The sequence below is a fragment of the Gymnodraco acuticeps genome, unplaced genomic scaffold, assembly GCF_902827175.1.
Source record: "Gymnodraco acuticeps unplaced genomic scaffold, fGymAcu1.1, whole genome shotgun sequence".
In the NCBI taxonomy this organism is placed as follows: Eukaryota; Metazoa; Chordata; class Actinopteri; order Perciformes; family Bathydraconidae; genus Gymnodraco; species Gymnodraco acuticeps.
Window position 1 is genome coordinate 483,485 of NW_022992284.1, and position 17,432 is coordinate 500,916.

Here is a 17,432-nt window from a genome sequence, read left to right on the forward strand (position 1 = left end):
CTAATTTAAGGTTTGATAAATAAAGGTAACCACGGCTCTGTGCGTCCAAAACATTGTCCTGATTATGGATTTGTGCACAAACTGGGAGCCTTCACATATAGCATGGCCATATAGTGTAGTGGTGGTGTTATCAGTGCCAATACTTTGGCAACCAATTGGATCATATAGTTCTATAATCTGTAATTGTGTGTGTAATCTTTTGCATCTAAAGCTCAAACATACCTACCAGTCAGTATAACACACTGCAGTTAGAAGAACAGACCATATCCATGCTGATAGAAAATTCATTTTTAGAACCAAACCAAGCAAAAGCACACTTCACCAAACCCTCACTTACAGACTCAACAAAAAGGCTACATCTGTCTCTGTAGAAACCTAAACAGGACTGCAAAGGAAAACAATCAAAGGACTGTTCTCTGATCACATGATTTTTCTTTAACGTATATATGTTGTCACCCTTTATCCCTGACATAAATGCTGGGAGTGGCTCACTCTGATAAAAAGAGGGTTAGGTAAGTGAAAGCTGAGATGATGCAGGTGGGCAGAGGCAAGAACAGAGAAAGGGAGAGGAATAAACAACAAATAGAGACATAGAAATGTTAAAAATTAAAAAGGGATGTGAGTTTGAAGTGGTACCAACACCAAGTGTTGTTTTGGTTGATGGAATGCAAGGAGGGAAGTGAAATGTACCCGCATTGAGCCGAGTTTAGCAACCCGAGAGCCATATATTAAGTGGGACAAAGAGCGAATGGACAGAAGAAAGGAGGCCAGGTAACAGCCAGAGGGGAACAGAACAGAAAACAGACAGATTCAAAGAGACCGTATTTACCGGAACGGTAGGGGCCACTCAGCCTGTGGAAGTGGAGGAGAGATTTTGACTCTGAGCCCTGGGATTGGCTGCTTCTCTCTGGAAGTACTGCGAGGGTGCAGAGCCTAGCTTATGGGCCATCGCTTTTTAGGGTCAGGGAAAAGGGGGAAGGTTGGGAATATTAAGGCGTTACGGAGGAGTAGGAGCAGGTCACACAAGGGAGATTATTAATAATAATTAAGGAGTAGTTGAGGATTAGGAAAGGAGAGGGCATGGGCAGCAAGAAAGAGAAGGGACAGTTTATCAAAACATGACATAGAGGCCGAAGCAGGAAGCAGAAAGAAAGAGACACACAGACTGAGACTCTGACAGAGACAGAAACATGAAGTAAATCTAAACAAATTTCAAAAGACATTCATGCAAATGTAATGTACAGTGGTTTAGATAAGGGTAACTGTCGTAGTAATGTACCAATTACATTTTTGGGTGTGCTTCTTACTTCGTGTTTTTTTGTCTGTGAGCATGTTAACATTTGCTAATTAGAACTAACACAAGTTATAGTCATAGGTTGTATATGTATTTAGCCATTAAGTACGAATAAGCATTGAAGAGATTACAGTTATGAACAGATGATGGCAGTAGATACAAGTTTAAAGAATAACCAAATGATAGACGACATAAAGCAAACCGAGGAAAGAGAAAGAAAAGGGAGAGGACAGGAGGCACCTATTGTTTTTCATATTCCCGTGGAGAATGTACCTTTTCTTTTTTACTTTTACCACTATGTTTCTATCATGGAGAACTTACTTGACTCTGGGAAGACTGAGGATCTCTTCCCTGGATCCTTCTGAAGCTGAATGCCTTTTACAGAGAAGATGGATGTGACTGAAAACAACAAAGAGTTGATGAGACGGGATTGTACAGTAAATGTGCAAATTCTACATGTCAGACTGTGTGTACTCACTGTCAGACAGCGTTTGAACCTCCTCCCCAAAACATTTGAAATACGAGTGTTTCAGAGCGTCTTCAGCTGATACCCGCTTCTTAGCCTCAAACTAGAGACACAGAGACAAAGAAGGGAGATAAAGAGAGGTGCATTAGTGTTGTAGTCTAATGTAATGGTAGTACATACGTATACTAAGAGTATTCATCATTTTATGCAATGTTTCTTACCTGAAGAAGCAGTGAGAGGAGGTCGTGACCATCATTGTCTATCCTGTGTCAAAGAAAGCAAGAGGAAAAGTCAGAGAGAAAGGAAAGGTGACGGAGAGGGATTTGAGTGCATTTGTAGTCAAATGCTGAGCTCAGCCATACAGAGCCTTAGAGGGTTCCTGCGATTTCAACAGAGGAGGAAACCCTTGACAACAGATACAACTTAAAATCAATCCTTATCTTATCACATCTTACACATCAGTCACTTAAAGGAAAGGTTCAAAATACGCAGGTCCCAATATGAATATTGCAGTTTTGCCTGATGTAATCATTCCTCCTGTCCATAATGACCATTAAAAGATCTGCTCGAAAGTAATCTGGTACAACATCCACAGTCTTTGATCAGGGTTCATACACTTTTTCACCAATGATTTTCAATGACTTTTACCTAATTTTCCATGACCAAAACAATTACTCTTTCTCAGCGGTACCACTGAAAATGGTTTATTTTAACATGGAACAGGAAAATAAGGTCTGCATATGAAACATGTTGTGTCTAAAACAAATCAAATAGTAGGCTTACTAGCTTCTACAGGCTAAAGCAACTAAAATATCTCATCAGCAAAATACCTCGTCAGAAAATTCCATTTTACGTTTCATTACTATACGATACAGTATTTATTATCATTTTAGTATTACTATTTCGGCAATTAGATAAAATATAAATTATATTTGATGCAACTTTAGTTACATTTCTATGACTTTTCCAAAAAAAATATATATAAATATTGTTTTCCATAATTTTTCCAGGGCCTGGAATTAGCATTTTGAATTTCCATGACTTTTCCAGGTTTTTAATGACCATAAGAACCCTGTTTGTTATGTGAAGATTATATGAAGCTTCAGCTTGCTGAGTCTAACCAAGTCTTTTTAAAACAACGTTTCCTCTTTATGTTACTATCCTAATAACCTAGCTCTGCAGGGAGAGTAGACCAGTGAGACAACAAAGAACGAATTTGAACAACTTAAAGTCAATGCGACTATGAAAGATAACCCTTATAGATTTATTTTCCCTTTGATGTCACAGTTAAGTTAAAGTATGTGTTTTGGGGAGCCATAATAATAATCCTAGCAGTTGATTCTGCTAGGAAAACAACAAAAGCAAAAAACACAAGATTGTCCTGGACATTTTAATTTCTCAGATTTTTCTTGTGTTTTGAGTTCCTGGAAAATCGGTCAAATACTTTCTAGGCTTTCCTGTACGTTTTGGAATTCTGAAACCTGCTCTTGTTTTGAGACACACATTTAAACACACGTGGAGCCATGGCTGTGTGTGCCTACATTCACACCTACACACCTGGGTGCGTGGTTGACGAGGGGCTCTGCGTTGTATCGAGGAAATTTGTACGTCTTAAACTCTTCACTGGTGGTGATTCCAGTCCAAGTCTCTTCTGTAGGAGTACCTGTTCCAGATAAAGAGCATTAGTTATTATTGTACAGACGCAGACAAACAAACTAAATAAGGATGCATGTCACATAAGCATATGATCATCTGAATTACGCTGATGTTGTCTCACCTAGGATGCGGAATATGAGATGTAGCTCATCTTCCACAGTGGATCCAGGGAAGAGAGGTCTGCCAGTGATCATCTCATAAAAGATGCAGCCCACACCCCTGGAAAAAGATAAAGAAACAATGGAATAACAAATGTTGTTTTTTGAGGAAAGCTCAGAGAATAAACAGAGGCCCTTAATGTGAGAACAGAAAGAAACGGACAGACAAACAGGGGTAGTTTTATGTTCTTCTCTGAAAGTGTGTGTATTTGCTTGAATCTGTGTTTGCTCACCACATATCAATGGGTGTAGAGTACTCAGTGGAGCCCAGAAGCACATCTGGTGGCCGGTACCATAATGTCACAACTTCATTGGAGTAGGTCTTCGTAGGAACAGATTTAGCTCTCGCCAAACCTTAATTCAAACAGAAAATGACATTGATTTATGTTAATATGCCTCATTAGGATTTGTATGTTTTAGTTCAACTCAAAACATCTCATACCAGCAGGAAACCTCCTGGAAAATTATGCAACACAGGAGTATGCACATTATTATGTCATGTTTTGATGTTCACCTACCGAGGGCAATGTTGAGTGTTAAGTCAAAGTACTCTACTCCTGTTGGGTCTAGGAGCAGTATCCTTTAGGGGGCGCTAGTGGGGCGTTTTTCAGACTTTTTCCATTAAATACATTACAAACTCTCAGTAAATGACTAGCTAATTGTATTTTAACAAAGTAAAAATAGTTCCCTATGAGTTTAGTTCATTTTAAAGCCTGTAAATTCATTTTTTATAGAAAATATAATGACAGGTCAAACCGAAAAGAAAATATATGAGACTGATCTTGTGCTTTTAGTAAGTCATATGATGATATACCGAAATCTGCCAGTTTGAGCTCTCCTTTCTCATTGATGAGCAGGTTCTGGGGTTTGAGGTCTCTGTGGAGGACCTTTCTTCTGTGGCAGTACGCCAGACCTCGCAACAGCTGGAAAAGGAATATCTGAAAAGGAGTTGACATTCGTATAAGTTATTGTTACATACTTGTCATTACATTAAATATAATCATTTAACCAAGTAATTTATTGTAACAGGTTACATTATGTGGCATTCTTTTGATGTACTGATCAAACAACTTTCAACATTATAATTGAGAAGCCAAGCTGCATGCCAATGTTTTGCTGCTATTGAAAGAAAATAAAACACAAAATGGACGCTTTTTTTTTCAATTGCAACAGTGAAAATATGATTACATTCAGGAGCAACTCTAAAGATGTCTCCTCACACTTTATCTTTAATTTTATCAGCACCATGTCACTATTATTTATTTATATGTACAATTTTAGCAAGTTTTTATATTGTCCTGTTCCTGTAAGCCAGTACAACGAAATTTCGTTTTAATAGTACACTCTGTGTCTTGTTGAAATGACAATAAAGTATGTCTATGTCTATGTCAGTAGTGAACATGTGTATTGCTTTGCATTACCTTGACATTGTGAACACTCATTATGCTCCCACAGTCGTCCATGTACTGCTTCAGATCTTTTTCCTGAGAGGAGATAAAGAAAGAATTAAATAAGTGCAGATATTCAGATTAGTATTATTTGCTATCTCACACACAATAAACCTACACACATGCACAGTACAGACACTCACCAGGTACTCAAACACGAGTGTCAGGCACTTCTCAGTGTGGATGATGTCATGGAGAGTGACAATATTGGCGTGCTTCAAGTCCTTCAGTAGAGACACTAGAAGGGGGAGACATATTGGAGACTGTCAGTCAAACACAGAGAACCTGTGAGGAAGCAGCTCATAGTTCATAGCACTGTCAAAACCTTACAAGCTTCTTGACAACATGGTGCTGTGTTTGCCTGTGAGTTGTTTACTTCCGAATTGCATGATTTAGACAACATGTCAGTACCTTCCCGGATAGCCGTGCAGGGCGCGCCCTCCTCGTGCTCCAGCCGGATCTCCTTCAGAGCTACTAAGTTGTCTGTTAACTTGCTTCGCCCCTTAAACACTGTAGCATAGGTCCCCTGCGGAGATAGAAAGCATGCAAGTGTGAGTATTTTGAGGAGTTTGTATCTACTTAGTGTCACTTTCAAGGATTTTCTTTATTGATCTTACCTCCCCTAGTTTGTCCAGTTTGATGTAGGTCTCAAGTTTCCCAAAGCCGATTTCAGACTGGAGAACACAGAAAGAAGACAGTTGAGGAAGTTATATCTCTATCAATGTACAATATTGTCAAGACATTGAGGAGTCTTTGTGGTTTTGGTAGCTAAGCCCCTCCACTATGTTTAGTCTAACTATCTTGAGAAACAAATCCTGAGGGCCACGGCTGTTAGTTCAGATTTCAGTTTCATTGTTGATGACACCTGGCCTACAACTGCAAGGGTTTGAGTCACCAAATCTTATTATTCTGTGTGTGTCTGTCAGTTGGTGTGCTTATGCTAAAGCTTTAGCTTATCCAACATTAACAGTATGTAACTGAGCATCTCTTATTTTTCTAATTCTAGATTATATCTTCGTGATTGCATATATCATCTGTTTCTCTACTGTATTTCACCTTATGATCTAAACGTACATTTGGTCAGATCTTCTGACATGGTCCAGTTCATGGAACATCATTCAGAATCATATACATTGCATTGGGCACAAACATATACAGGCACATTTGAAAGCCTGTGTGGTATAGTGGGAAATTAAATGATAACTTGAACTTCCATGAACAAAAGTATTTTAATGCTATTCTTCAGCCGCAGGAATGCAGTATAACAAAGACAATGAAATGAGGCTCTGCAGATAGCTTCATGGGGATATTTACATCTAAACATGTCTATAAATACCCAGCGTGCATACTTCTAATTGGTGAGTTGGATAAACTTTTAATTAATCCTGAATTCAGATAATAAAGGTTAAGCTGCATAATGTATATGGCCCCCAGAACCGGGTCATGAATTATAGATGAATGTAGCTATGTCAAGCTGTGATACCCACACGCCTGTCAGTGTTTATCCCTTTCTCTGTCACTTTCCCCCACTTATTTGTCTATCTCCGTCAGGGTTGTTCCAGCCATGTTTTATCTGTGCTCATCTCTCTGAACCCACCCATCTCTCTCAATCTTGCACTGGCCCGTCCTGTAATGATGCTGATATGAATGCCAAGCCGATGCTCGTCTATGCGTATGGGGGGGGAGGGTCTCTAGTGACCAAGTTAGCTAATGAAGCATGTGATCTCTTTAAAGGCATGCCCAAAAGGCAACATCAGAACGAGATGGGACATACAAGATGACACACTTGTTATAGTGTGTATGTGTATTGGTATGCACAAAATCACATTTGCGTAATTAATTATTGGCATTATTTAATTTCAGAATCAATATCTGTGTTGTATCTGGTAGTTTGCAATGCCAAAATACTATATAAATACAAACTGTAGTGTGTAATTATTATGTACTTTGTAATATTTGTAGGGGCCTGCACTGTATTTATATGCTGTGTGTGTGCGCTTTTGTGTGTGTGTTTGCAAGAGAATATTTGTTATGAGACAGGCAGCCTATGCTCAAATGTAAACACACTCCCCTCTGCACACACACACACAGACACACTGTTCCCATCTCTGCTCTTGTGACAGCGGCTGTCAAGGAGCTGTTGCTGAGCTGTGCTGCTCTTTCGGCAGGGGAACCAGTCACATGAGAAAAACACACACACGAACACACACACGCCCTGAGTGACACACACAAAGAAATAATCAGTGGCCTTGCTCCATGTTAGTGTCTCTAAACCAAATGAGGGCACAGCTCCTTATCTTCTGCCCACTCTCTGCTTACAGCCAGCAACTGCACTCTCTGTCTATGTACCTGATGATCCTTTTTGAGAGTGTGCGTGCGTGTGTGTGTGCGTGTGTGCGTGCGTGTGTGCCTGCGTATGCTTTCGATGGCAATGGGTTCATTTAATTCCCAACGCTTCACTGAGATTACTCAGCAGACCAAGTTTTTGTGACAAAATAAAGCAACATAAAACCAAACAAGATGTGTTCTGTCTGAGCCTGAACAAGAGTCAAAAAGACATACAGAGAGGACTGACAGCTGAAGTACCAAGTGTTTAAAGAGAGCAGTTTGGCTTTAATGTGTATTGAAAAGAAAGTCCATTTCATTTTGAATAGGGTATCTCCTTCTGATACTTGTGAGCAGGTTTGATGGGGAGTAGAATGGATTGAGACTAGTTTTTAGTGATAGAGGGGATATGACTGCTAAGAAAAGAGGTGGCAGGTGAGTGGAGGTGCAAAGACGAAGAGAGCCGTTTCATTAACATGATATAGCCAGTCCTTAGAGTTTCAATCAATCAACCAATAAACATCCTGCACTGTCACCTTTCTCATTTAAACATGCCAGTAGCAATAGACCAGGTCTGAGTGAACCTGCGCTAACACAGATCACTGCTTTTATATTCATGTTGTGCTACATTCCTCCTGATGAGCAGAGATTTTTATCAAATGACTTAAACATATTTTTCTTCACCTGAATACTGTACATTCCTTTTTTCTGTCTGCAGCCGCAACATTAAAAGATAGTTTTCCATGAGTCAAGCACGCATTTTTGTTGTCAATATTGTGGTCGATAAGGTTCATTTAACTGTGAGAAGCCAAAAACGTGACTGGGATTTATATTCAATTAACTGCACAGACTTGGTATGCTTTAACAAAAGAATAAAACCATCAATAGGAGACTCTTTGTTGTATTTTGCCACTGCATGGTTGAATGGATGCAGAGAAAAGGGAGCTTTGCACACAGCTAAGTGTTGTAGTTTGAGATAAAATGACATCTCTTTCCTCAGCACAATGGAACACTGAATCTCATTGGTTCGCAGTGAATAATTGATTTCAACAGCCATTAGAGAAAATTGATACCAACTAACTTCACTCACATTACATTGGAAGCGATTCAAAGATCAAAATACACGGTTTCAAGTGTGAGCTTCTGTAATGGGACACCCGACGCATGGTCATGTGACAGTAACAAATGAAAGCTAAACTGATAACCCAGAAGCCATAACATCTAAGTGCAGAGAAACATATTGCTATTCTAAAGCTTGCAGTAATTCAGGGTTGCTGTGACACACTTAGGCACACTTGTTCTGTTGGGAGAATAAAATCAATACTTTTGGGGAGACATTTATTTTCCATGCCAGCATGTTTCAAACTGGTTTTTTAAACTGACGTAAGAGGCAGAGGCCAACTCATTAAGGCCAAGTCTCCAGCTGAGCATGTCGAAACTAGGTCTGTAAAATACTGAGTGCAAAGTGTGTCCTGTAGAATACACACATACATTCAAACTAACTCCAAGCACACACTGGTTTGAAATGTAATCTCAGCTGCCATCTAACTTCTCTAAAACTACAGCTCCTTTTCACACATTTCTTCATCCTCATTTTTAACCGCATCTCACTTTAAAATCACATCTTGTCCTTTATTCCATTACAGGGGCGGTTCTAGGGGGGGGCATGAGGGGCCAGTGCCCCCCTAACACTGACCTCTGACCCCCCTGTGGCCCTCCTAACAATGAAAAGTTTTTTTTAATTTTTTAAAAAAAATGTATATTTTCTGGTACTCGGTTTGCCAAAAACCGCAGGATTTTGTTTCTGTAATGTGAGATTGTGCAGACACCCTTATGTAAAGTAGAGATGTAACTGTTCATTGCCTTTATTTTTATATAAATATGGTGTTAGTGCAAACATTGCACTATAACTTAAGCTGAAGCTAACAGTAATAACTATACGATCTATCTGAAATAAATAAGTGTACTGAAACAAATACCAATAACTGTATTGCATTGTTTTCTTATGCGCAATTACTTCATACTGTCTAGTTCTCTTTTTCGTCCTGCATTTATTGTGCCCCCCTCAGAAAATAACTGGCCCCCCAGTGGCCCCCCCAGTCAAATTGGTCTAGAACCGCCACTGTTCCATTACAATTCTCTAGTCATCCCTCCTTGCATTTCTCCCTCCCTATGCCTTGTTCTCTGGCTTATTTCAAGGTGTCCCTGTGTGTAATCCTTGTCAGGAGAGGAGCTGCAGCAGATGAGTCTGACAGTGCTGCTGAATTATTGATTGAGCTATTACATCACATGCATAAAAATACACAGCAACACACAAGTGGACAAACCCAAGCATGTTAGAAAATGTCCACCACTCATTAATATTGTAAAGACACAATAACCTGAAAGTCTATCCTCTTTTTTCTCGTCCACTCTTGCTACATAAACCTCTCTTCTGCCTTGCAAACCTCTCTTCAAAGATGATTTCCTTTCATCTCTGTGAGACTCCTGTAGAAAAGCTGAGTCATTAAATTGCTTCAAGCTGAGAGCCAAAGGCAGAGTACCAGCCCTGTTCAATAATTACAGCAGAAGTGGTTGATGGAGGGCAAATCCTTTAAGGCCCTGTCACACTGTCCCGAAATTGACACCCGATGGACACACGATAAAGGAAATGTTCAAATTCGGCTGTGATCGTAGCAACATCGGGCCATTCGTGAGGGCATCTAAGCCATCGTATGACCGCCGGTGGAGTTTCTCAGGCTCCGGCAGCAACTTCGTGAGCGGCAACTTCGTAAGGCACTCGTGAGGGCATCTTGTCAAATCGTGTCATCTTCGTATTATCATCGGTGCATTCACCCTCACTCTGATCGGGGCGAATGCCCGATGGCACCGATGATAACAAGATGCCCTCACGATGGCCTTACGAAGGGCACAATTGACACACGAATTCAACACGAAAATTAACCTTCGCAAGGTCCTTCGGCAATTTTTTGGCATGCCAAAGATTTTGCCACCGCTCACGAAGTTGCTGCCGGAGCCTGAGAAACTCCACCGGCGGTCATACGAAGGCTTAAGATGCCCTCACGAATGGCCCGATGTAGCTACGATCACAGCCGAATTTGAACATTTCCTTTATCGTGTGTCCATCGGGTTGTTTTATTGCACAACAAAATCATGTAAATATATTATGTAAATAACCCAATTTGTGTTCTGTGAAACTAAAAAGGATATAATATATTATTTTGAAGGACAGTTGACAGGAAGTTGTTGTTGTTATGGAAACAACATTACGGAGAAAACGTAATATTTTCTACATATAACGACGGATAAAGTAAAGAACAAAGTCTGAAGATATCAGTACAGTATCATAGTACTGTAACACAATTGTTTTTGGTACTTTCATTGCAGTTGTATGTCTTAAATGTAATGTAAATGTTGCCTTCGTGTGTGGTTCAGGGCCATCTTCGTGCGAAATTCACAATTCCATATTCGTGTGTCCATCGGGTGTACATTTCGGGACAGTGTGACAGGGGCTTTATGCTTTCCCACAGTATACCAATGCTTTTGGTAAACATGATTTAAGATAACTGTATCAGTAAGGCAGATCATTCAAAAAAAAGGGCAAAGGATGTAAGAGGAGTGCATTGGAACAAAAAAAGAGAAACATAAAATCAGCCTTGCAATGGAATACCTCCGCCCACTGATAAATGTTACGTTTATATCCATGTCTATCCAAAATGTCATTACATCATTGTATTATCCTATAATCTAAGGATAGAGGGTGTCGTTTTTCTCATACTGATATTCTGAACAATCTGTACTGTTGTATTTGCTGTAAAGTGTCTCTACTGTAGGCTATTTTTATTATATGTACAGCACTTTGGCTCGACCAAAAATCGTTTATAAATGTGCTATATAAATAAAACTTGATTTGATTTGATATGTATGTATGGTCAAAAACAGTTAAGGTAAGGTGGGTGTGTTTAGCCTAATTCAAAGAAATACCGTCAGAGTGTTCCTGATACATACCCTTGTACAAGAATGGGAGGAATGTGCGGTCACGGTGAACTTGACCTTTGATCACCAAAATCTAATAACATTACATTACATTGCATTTAGCTGACGCTTTTACAATAAGTACATTCGACCAGGAAGACACAACCTTGAAGAAAACAGAATCATATAAGTACATCAGGTTTCATAGAGCCAAACATTTCAAGTGCTACTCAACTGGCTTTAGGTAAGCCAGTCCTTTATTAGTAATAAGGTAATCCTACAGTTCAAGGGGATGTTTGTGCCGATTTGAAGAAAATCTAATTCTACCAGATAGATGTAGGGACAAAATTAAACACAATGCTTCCGTCCCCGTCTAGACTAATGTGGAATATGTGACTAAATTAAATTAAATTAATTCAAACAGCAGATGTACAAAGGCGTTTTAACTGACATACTGCATATTCATGAATAACTGCCTATTCCTACCAATCCGCCCCCTTTCTATCTATCCAGTAGTCCCTCCTCTCCTCTCTCTCCCACCCCCAGATTCATACACATAATGCGCTTGTTCTGGATACATAATACTGCCTACTGAGCCATTGGAAGCTATATAGCATAACAAGTAACAAAAGGGTTTGAAATGCATCTATGTTTGTGAGTTTCCAGTGTGTCAGAGGGCATAATGGCCTTCCATTTTAGTTGGCACAATGGCTTTGAAATACATTACTTTTGTTTCAAAACAAAGCAGCAGTAAAAGAGAAGCACCAGCATGAAGTACTCCAAAGACTACACATGGAGATGCTAAGTAGCAACCAACACATTAGCTGATTGACGTCAGTTTCAGCTGCTTTGCAAATGTATACCCAAATGCAAATATACACACAGACAAAATGAGCACTTACCAATGAAGCACGCCGTAGCCTGCGGCTCATGGGTTTGTCAAAGGGGGGGCTGTTCATGGCAAACTTCTCCAAGTAGCCCTCCGGTAGCCTGATATCAGCTGGGAGAGACAAGCGCTTGTTGATGTCCTGAAACATAGAGATGGGAGAGGGGACAAAGAAAATAAGTTAGAAACATAAATCACAAATAATAGGTTCAGAATTCAACAATCATTGCTTTTCCCTAAATTGATACCTGTAACCGTATGACCGTGATGGCAAGTATGAAGGAGGGGCTTCCATACTTACACATTGAAAACAACCATCCATTTATAATTATACATACTCAAGCTCAGTAAATATTTTATTTAGAATATCGTCCAGATCTGTAACATAAACGGAATTATTGAAAATCGAATGAATGAAGCAACATAGTCACAGTTGATTAAAACAGACTCATCATTAATCAACTTCTATTCATCTGAAATTATGACAACATATTTTGTGTCCATCTCTGATGACTTTGACTAAATTGATCACCATGATCTGGCATCAAAAGTCTCCTTAAAGCCTTGATAACTTGGCTTACGCTTATGCATCGTAAAAAAAAAAAACAGTGTTCTCCATCTGTCACTCCTGGCAATGAGTTTGTCAAGTGACTGTAGCTCAATTACTCAATATTGGTCTACAGGTGCCATCTGCTGTTGTGTATGACTGATGACTGATGGTGTGAATGAAATGCTGTCTAATATAACTAAAGAAAAGCCCACTGCAAGGCCACTATGTGATGGCACTACTTTTGGGAAAGTTCCTGGTAAGTTTCAGACTCATTGTAAATATATCAGCACATTCTAAACTAAAGCTCCCAAATTCATCTGGAACTAATCTGAAAATACCTTTTTATGATGATGATAAATATTTTTAGTGTACACGCTTTATTTATTTTTCTCTTCTGCCTAGTGTTGCTGAAATGTTTGAGTCATTTTCTGCGTAGTACAGGGGGGACCCCATTTTTGTATGTAAAATTACAGATTATACTTACTTAACACATGTAGCATGAATACCTCTGAACTACCCACTCTACATCAACTAAAATCACTTCATTGGCTTCAATACAATTTGTGTGATGCACAATGCATTGGCCCTACGTGTTATCCATGTAGGACATGTTCACTGGAAAGGTGCCAATCACACGTTGTTTCCATGGCAGCGGGGGCTGGCTGGCCCAGTCCCAGCAGCCCCACGGTATGTGTCCTGGATGTAAGTGTGTGAAATGATATGTGTGTTTACATGTGAGCGTTAGTGGGAGGGTAGGAAGTGTATGTAAGCCTGAAGATGAAAGGCACAGGGATTTTACGCCTATCATGGCTTTAAGCTCATTGGTTAACATACCAACATGCAGTATTACATACAAGTCATCACCCAAAGGACCAGGTTACACCGCACAGTTTTCGACATACACTCACATGGAAAATGATAAGCAATGCTCTGCAGACCTCATAAAATCATTATGTAAAAATCAGCCTTGAACACATGCACTACCAATGACCTACGGACTTTGACCCTGAGTAATTCACATGTAAGCTGCTCCGCTGAATGTTTGAATCACAAAAGAGTGAAATACATGGAAGGCAAGCACTGCAACCCCGTATAGAGTGAGAAAACACAATACATCTTATTACCTCCAGAAAAATGCACATTTTCTTCTGCTTTCTACAAATACTCTTCATAATCATGCAAATAATAAAGCCAGCGACTCCACCACAACAAACGTAAACTATGCATACTCTATTTCAAAAGGGAAACAATTGACAATGACAATCCCACACAAAAACACATGTGTCCCCATACTCACAATGCAAAACAGCTCTAGTAGCTCCCTCATTGTCCTCCTTAAACGTGTCTTTCTATACACTCACACACATGCGTTTTCCACGATGCATGTCTCTGACCTGCCACATGACTGCACATACGCTGACAGAGAAAGAGGGAGAGAGGGAGAGAGGCTGGCATTGTGGTAGAGTGCCATCCAAATGCTCAGAGGAGAGGAGAAAAGAGAGGAGGAGGAGGGGTTGAGTATGAGCGGAGAAGAGAGGAATAGACAGATTCCTGAGGGAAGAAAGGCAGATGGGGGGAAGGGGTGAACGGAAGGGGGTGGCTGAGAGGAAACATTGTTTTTTGGTTCTCACCCCCCATTATTTTGTCCTCCAATCTCTCCTTCTCCCCTCTTCTATCTTATCATCTCATGAGCCCGGTTCCTCTGGATCTCCTCTTTCTTTGTCATACCAATAATTACTCCTACTTCCATAATTACTCTCTCACCCCTTGCATTTCCTCTCATTTGCTTCCCCCCCCTACTCTCTTTTTCTCTCTTTGGTAAAAATGGTCTCAATTAGTCCCTTCCACTGTGCTCGGCAGTCAGAGGCAGCAGCCTGCGTGTCCAGAGGCATTTCCCGTTATACTGCTGCACTCATTGCTCTGCAACTCCTTTAAAACAGACACACAAACACACTCGGGCAGGGACATGGGCACATACTCAGGGATGTGGCACAATAAAGCATCAAATAGCATGTTACCTGTCCACAGATAGTATAGGTGCCCTTGTATAGAAGAGGTGACTAACTGCATGTTAAAGAAGATAACGAAAAACCCAGGTCCGGTTCCCGAAATAGTTTTTTTTAATGACTCACACACATTTCACAACAGAAAAATGTAGAAACTCAATAATTGTAAATGGATATTCAGTAACTTAGAGCTAACTACCATGATGCAATGCACGGACAGGAAAGGAATAAGAACATTTAGTATTGAAATGTTCCGCTTCTTGCCATCACATATAGCCAAAATTATACTGGAATTTTTGATGCAATACTGACATCAATATTATGGAATTTGATATAATATTCTTAAACCATATACATGTCATTTAATCAGTTGGGGTATATACCAATACTGTTGCATCTGCAGTAACCTAATATTGGCCAATACATTGGCATCAAACACACTGTATTGTCCTCTGCAAATAATTCCCATCGTTTGTAGTTGATGATGCATAAATGAGTGAAACACCCAAACATTTAGGCAGTTTTGATGTTATATATTGTATTTTATATTGCGTTATTGCAACTATTACTGATTTTTTGGCGTATTTTATCAATATTACAAAAATAATATCAATATGTACTTTTAAAATGTAAATGTTTCAGAAACGTTCACGCCAATGAAGCCATTAAATTGAAGCTACATTGAATGTTTGCGAACAAAGCCAAAGAGTAGTGTGTGAAATGGTCTTAAACCTTCCATTACCTCATTAGAGATGCGCCGATGGTGGTTGTTCCTCATCCGGACCCGGACTGGACTCTGGACCTCGTCAGAAGACGTCCCAGAGGCCTGGTCGCTCTCCCCGTCTGATCCCATCTTCACATTCTCATGGACGATACCTACAACACACACAGACACAAACAGACTGTTATTGTCAGAAATTGTTATTGTCTTTTTATCAACACTAGTCTTTGGTACTGCTATTTTGCTTTGGCACTATGCCTCTTTAGCCCTAATCTCCTCTTCAATCATCTCCATGCACCCATCAGAGGACACAGCCTTTTGTTTCTCTAATATCTCATTCACCGGTATGAGAAAGCCATAGCAGGGTCCCAATGCTAAGATGATGGATTGTACCACCAGCCATGCAGGGGTGTTTGCTGATTGTGTATAAAATACCATTTGTAAGATGAGGAGGTCAGAGATCAATATCACCCTGCATGCAATGAGAGCTTTCCCGTCTTTGCCTGCCACCCCCCACACCTCCATTTGCCCCAGACTCATCTGATTAATGAGTCACGGTGCACAAGACAGGACTACTTCCATCAATGGTGTGCGGGTGAATGTGGGGGAAGGGTCTCTCTTTGGGTTTCAGTGTGCGGTGCCTGATAACTCTCAAGTACAGTGCATACAGTGTGTGTGTGTGTGTGTGTGTGGTGTGTGTGTGTTGTGTCGTTGTGTGTGTGTGTGTGTGTGTGTGTGTGTGTGTGTGTGTGTGTGTGTGTGTGTGTGTGTGTGTGTGTGTGTGTGTGTGCATTTCCTTATGTTCGGTAGAGAAAATTGCTTTATGAGAAGAACCGCAGATGTAAAAGCTCAACCCAAATGCTTCCAACATCTTACCTTACGTTTTCATTCTAAAACAGCCACCATAGGCAGAGTGACAGATAGAGGAAGATTATGGGATTGAGGGCAGCATGATTGTGTTGGGTAGAAGAAAAAGAGGAATAAGCGTGAAGAAAAATAAGTCCCTTGAGTGATTGTGACATGTCATCCGTGAGATTGGGCGATAGAGAGCCAAATGGGTAGAGCTATTTATCATATTGTCAGCTATAGAGTGGTGCAACACCACCTGAGGCCAATTCTAGGTCATTTGAGTGTGTCTCTCTCATGTAGTCAAGGTTCGGAATAGAGAAAGGCAAACTGGTTTACGGATGTCCCTTTTGGGCATTGTACAGCTTTCTATTTACTAACTACTAATATGTTTGGTATTGCTGAAATGTATGGATTCATGGACACAATTAAATACTTACAAATGTAAAAAAAGGAATAAATGAACACAAATATAAATGTATAATGTTCGAAAGTCTGTTATTATGGCATTTACCAAATTATACTTTATTTCATTACACTTAAAATACTCAAAATAACTGTGGTAAGGTCATAGTGCTCTTATTATTGTTTGGTTAATCACATGTCCCCTGCCTCTTGAGCCTGCAAGCAGTGAACTACCTGTGCAGATCCAATCTGCTTATATCAGCCTACATCCTGTCCATCGCCATAACTATCTGTTGACGAAAGCAGCATATGCTCCTTAGCTAAACACAAGTCTGATGTACTGCCTGTGGCCTTGTAAGCCAGACACAAGAATACACGATATGCATACAGAATAGCTTGGTAAGAAAACTGAGAAGTAGGTATTCCTATCAGGAATCAACCCTGATGGTGAAACATTAAACTCTAGGAAACAAACACCGGAGTAAAGGTAAATTGATCCAGGATATCTACATACTGACAGACGCACACATATGACCACATGCTCACGAGGAGGGAGTATCCAGTACTGCCATTATGGGACAGTTCTGTCTCACTTTCAGAGAGGTCTTGATCCTGCCTGTTTGCGTAAACAGTGGAGGAGATGCGGGTGAATCAGACAAGGTGAGTGACAGAGGAGGAAAATTCCTTCACCTTGGC

General features: G+C 40.1%; 1 protein-coding gene across 9 annotated transcripts in view; it reads right to left on the bottom strand.

Annotated features, from left to right (window-relative positions):
* Window positions 1-17,432, bottom strand: part of LOC117540721 (cyclin-dependent kinase 17-like) — a 43,455-nt gene that overhangs the window by 2,835 nt on the left and 23,188 nt on the right. For 7 of the 9 annotated variants that reach the window (XM_034207515.1, XM_034207522.1, XM_034207514.1 and 4 more), the window contains 14 exons: window positions 15,507-15,640; window positions 12,225-12,350; window positions 5,640-5,696; window positions 5,434-5,548; window positions 5,166-5,260; window positions 4,996-5,058; window positions 4,389-4,512; window positions 3,808-3,928; window positions 3,538-3,635; window positions 3,318-3,423; window positions 1,982-2,024; window positions 1,773-1,863; window positions 1,616-1,693; window positions 830-951 (listed from right to left, as the gene is read on the bottom strand). In XM_034207515.1, coding sequence (XP_034063406.1) covers window positions 848-951; window positions 1,616-1,693; window positions 1,773-1,863; window positions 1,982-2,024; window positions 3,318-3,423; window positions 3,538-3,635; window positions 3,808-3,928; window positions 4,389-4,512; window positions 4,996-5,058; window positions 5,166-5,260; window positions 5,434-5,548; window positions 5,640-5,696; window positions 12,225-12,350; window positions 15,507-15,640 — 1,355 coding nt within the window. In that variant the 3' untranslated portion in view covers window positions 830-847. The remainder of the gene's footprint in view (window positions 1-829; window positions 952-1,615; window positions 1,694-1,772; window positions 1,864-1,981; window positions 2,025-3,317; window positions 3,424-3,537; window positions 3,636-3,807; window positions 3,929-4,388; window positions 4,513-4,995; window positions 5,059-5,165; window positions 5,261-5,433; window positions 5,549-5,639; window positions 5,697-12,224; window positions 12,351-15,506; window positions 15,641-17,432) is intronic. The other 2 variants (XM_034207517.1, XM_034207523.1) reach the window with 1 other exon arrangement.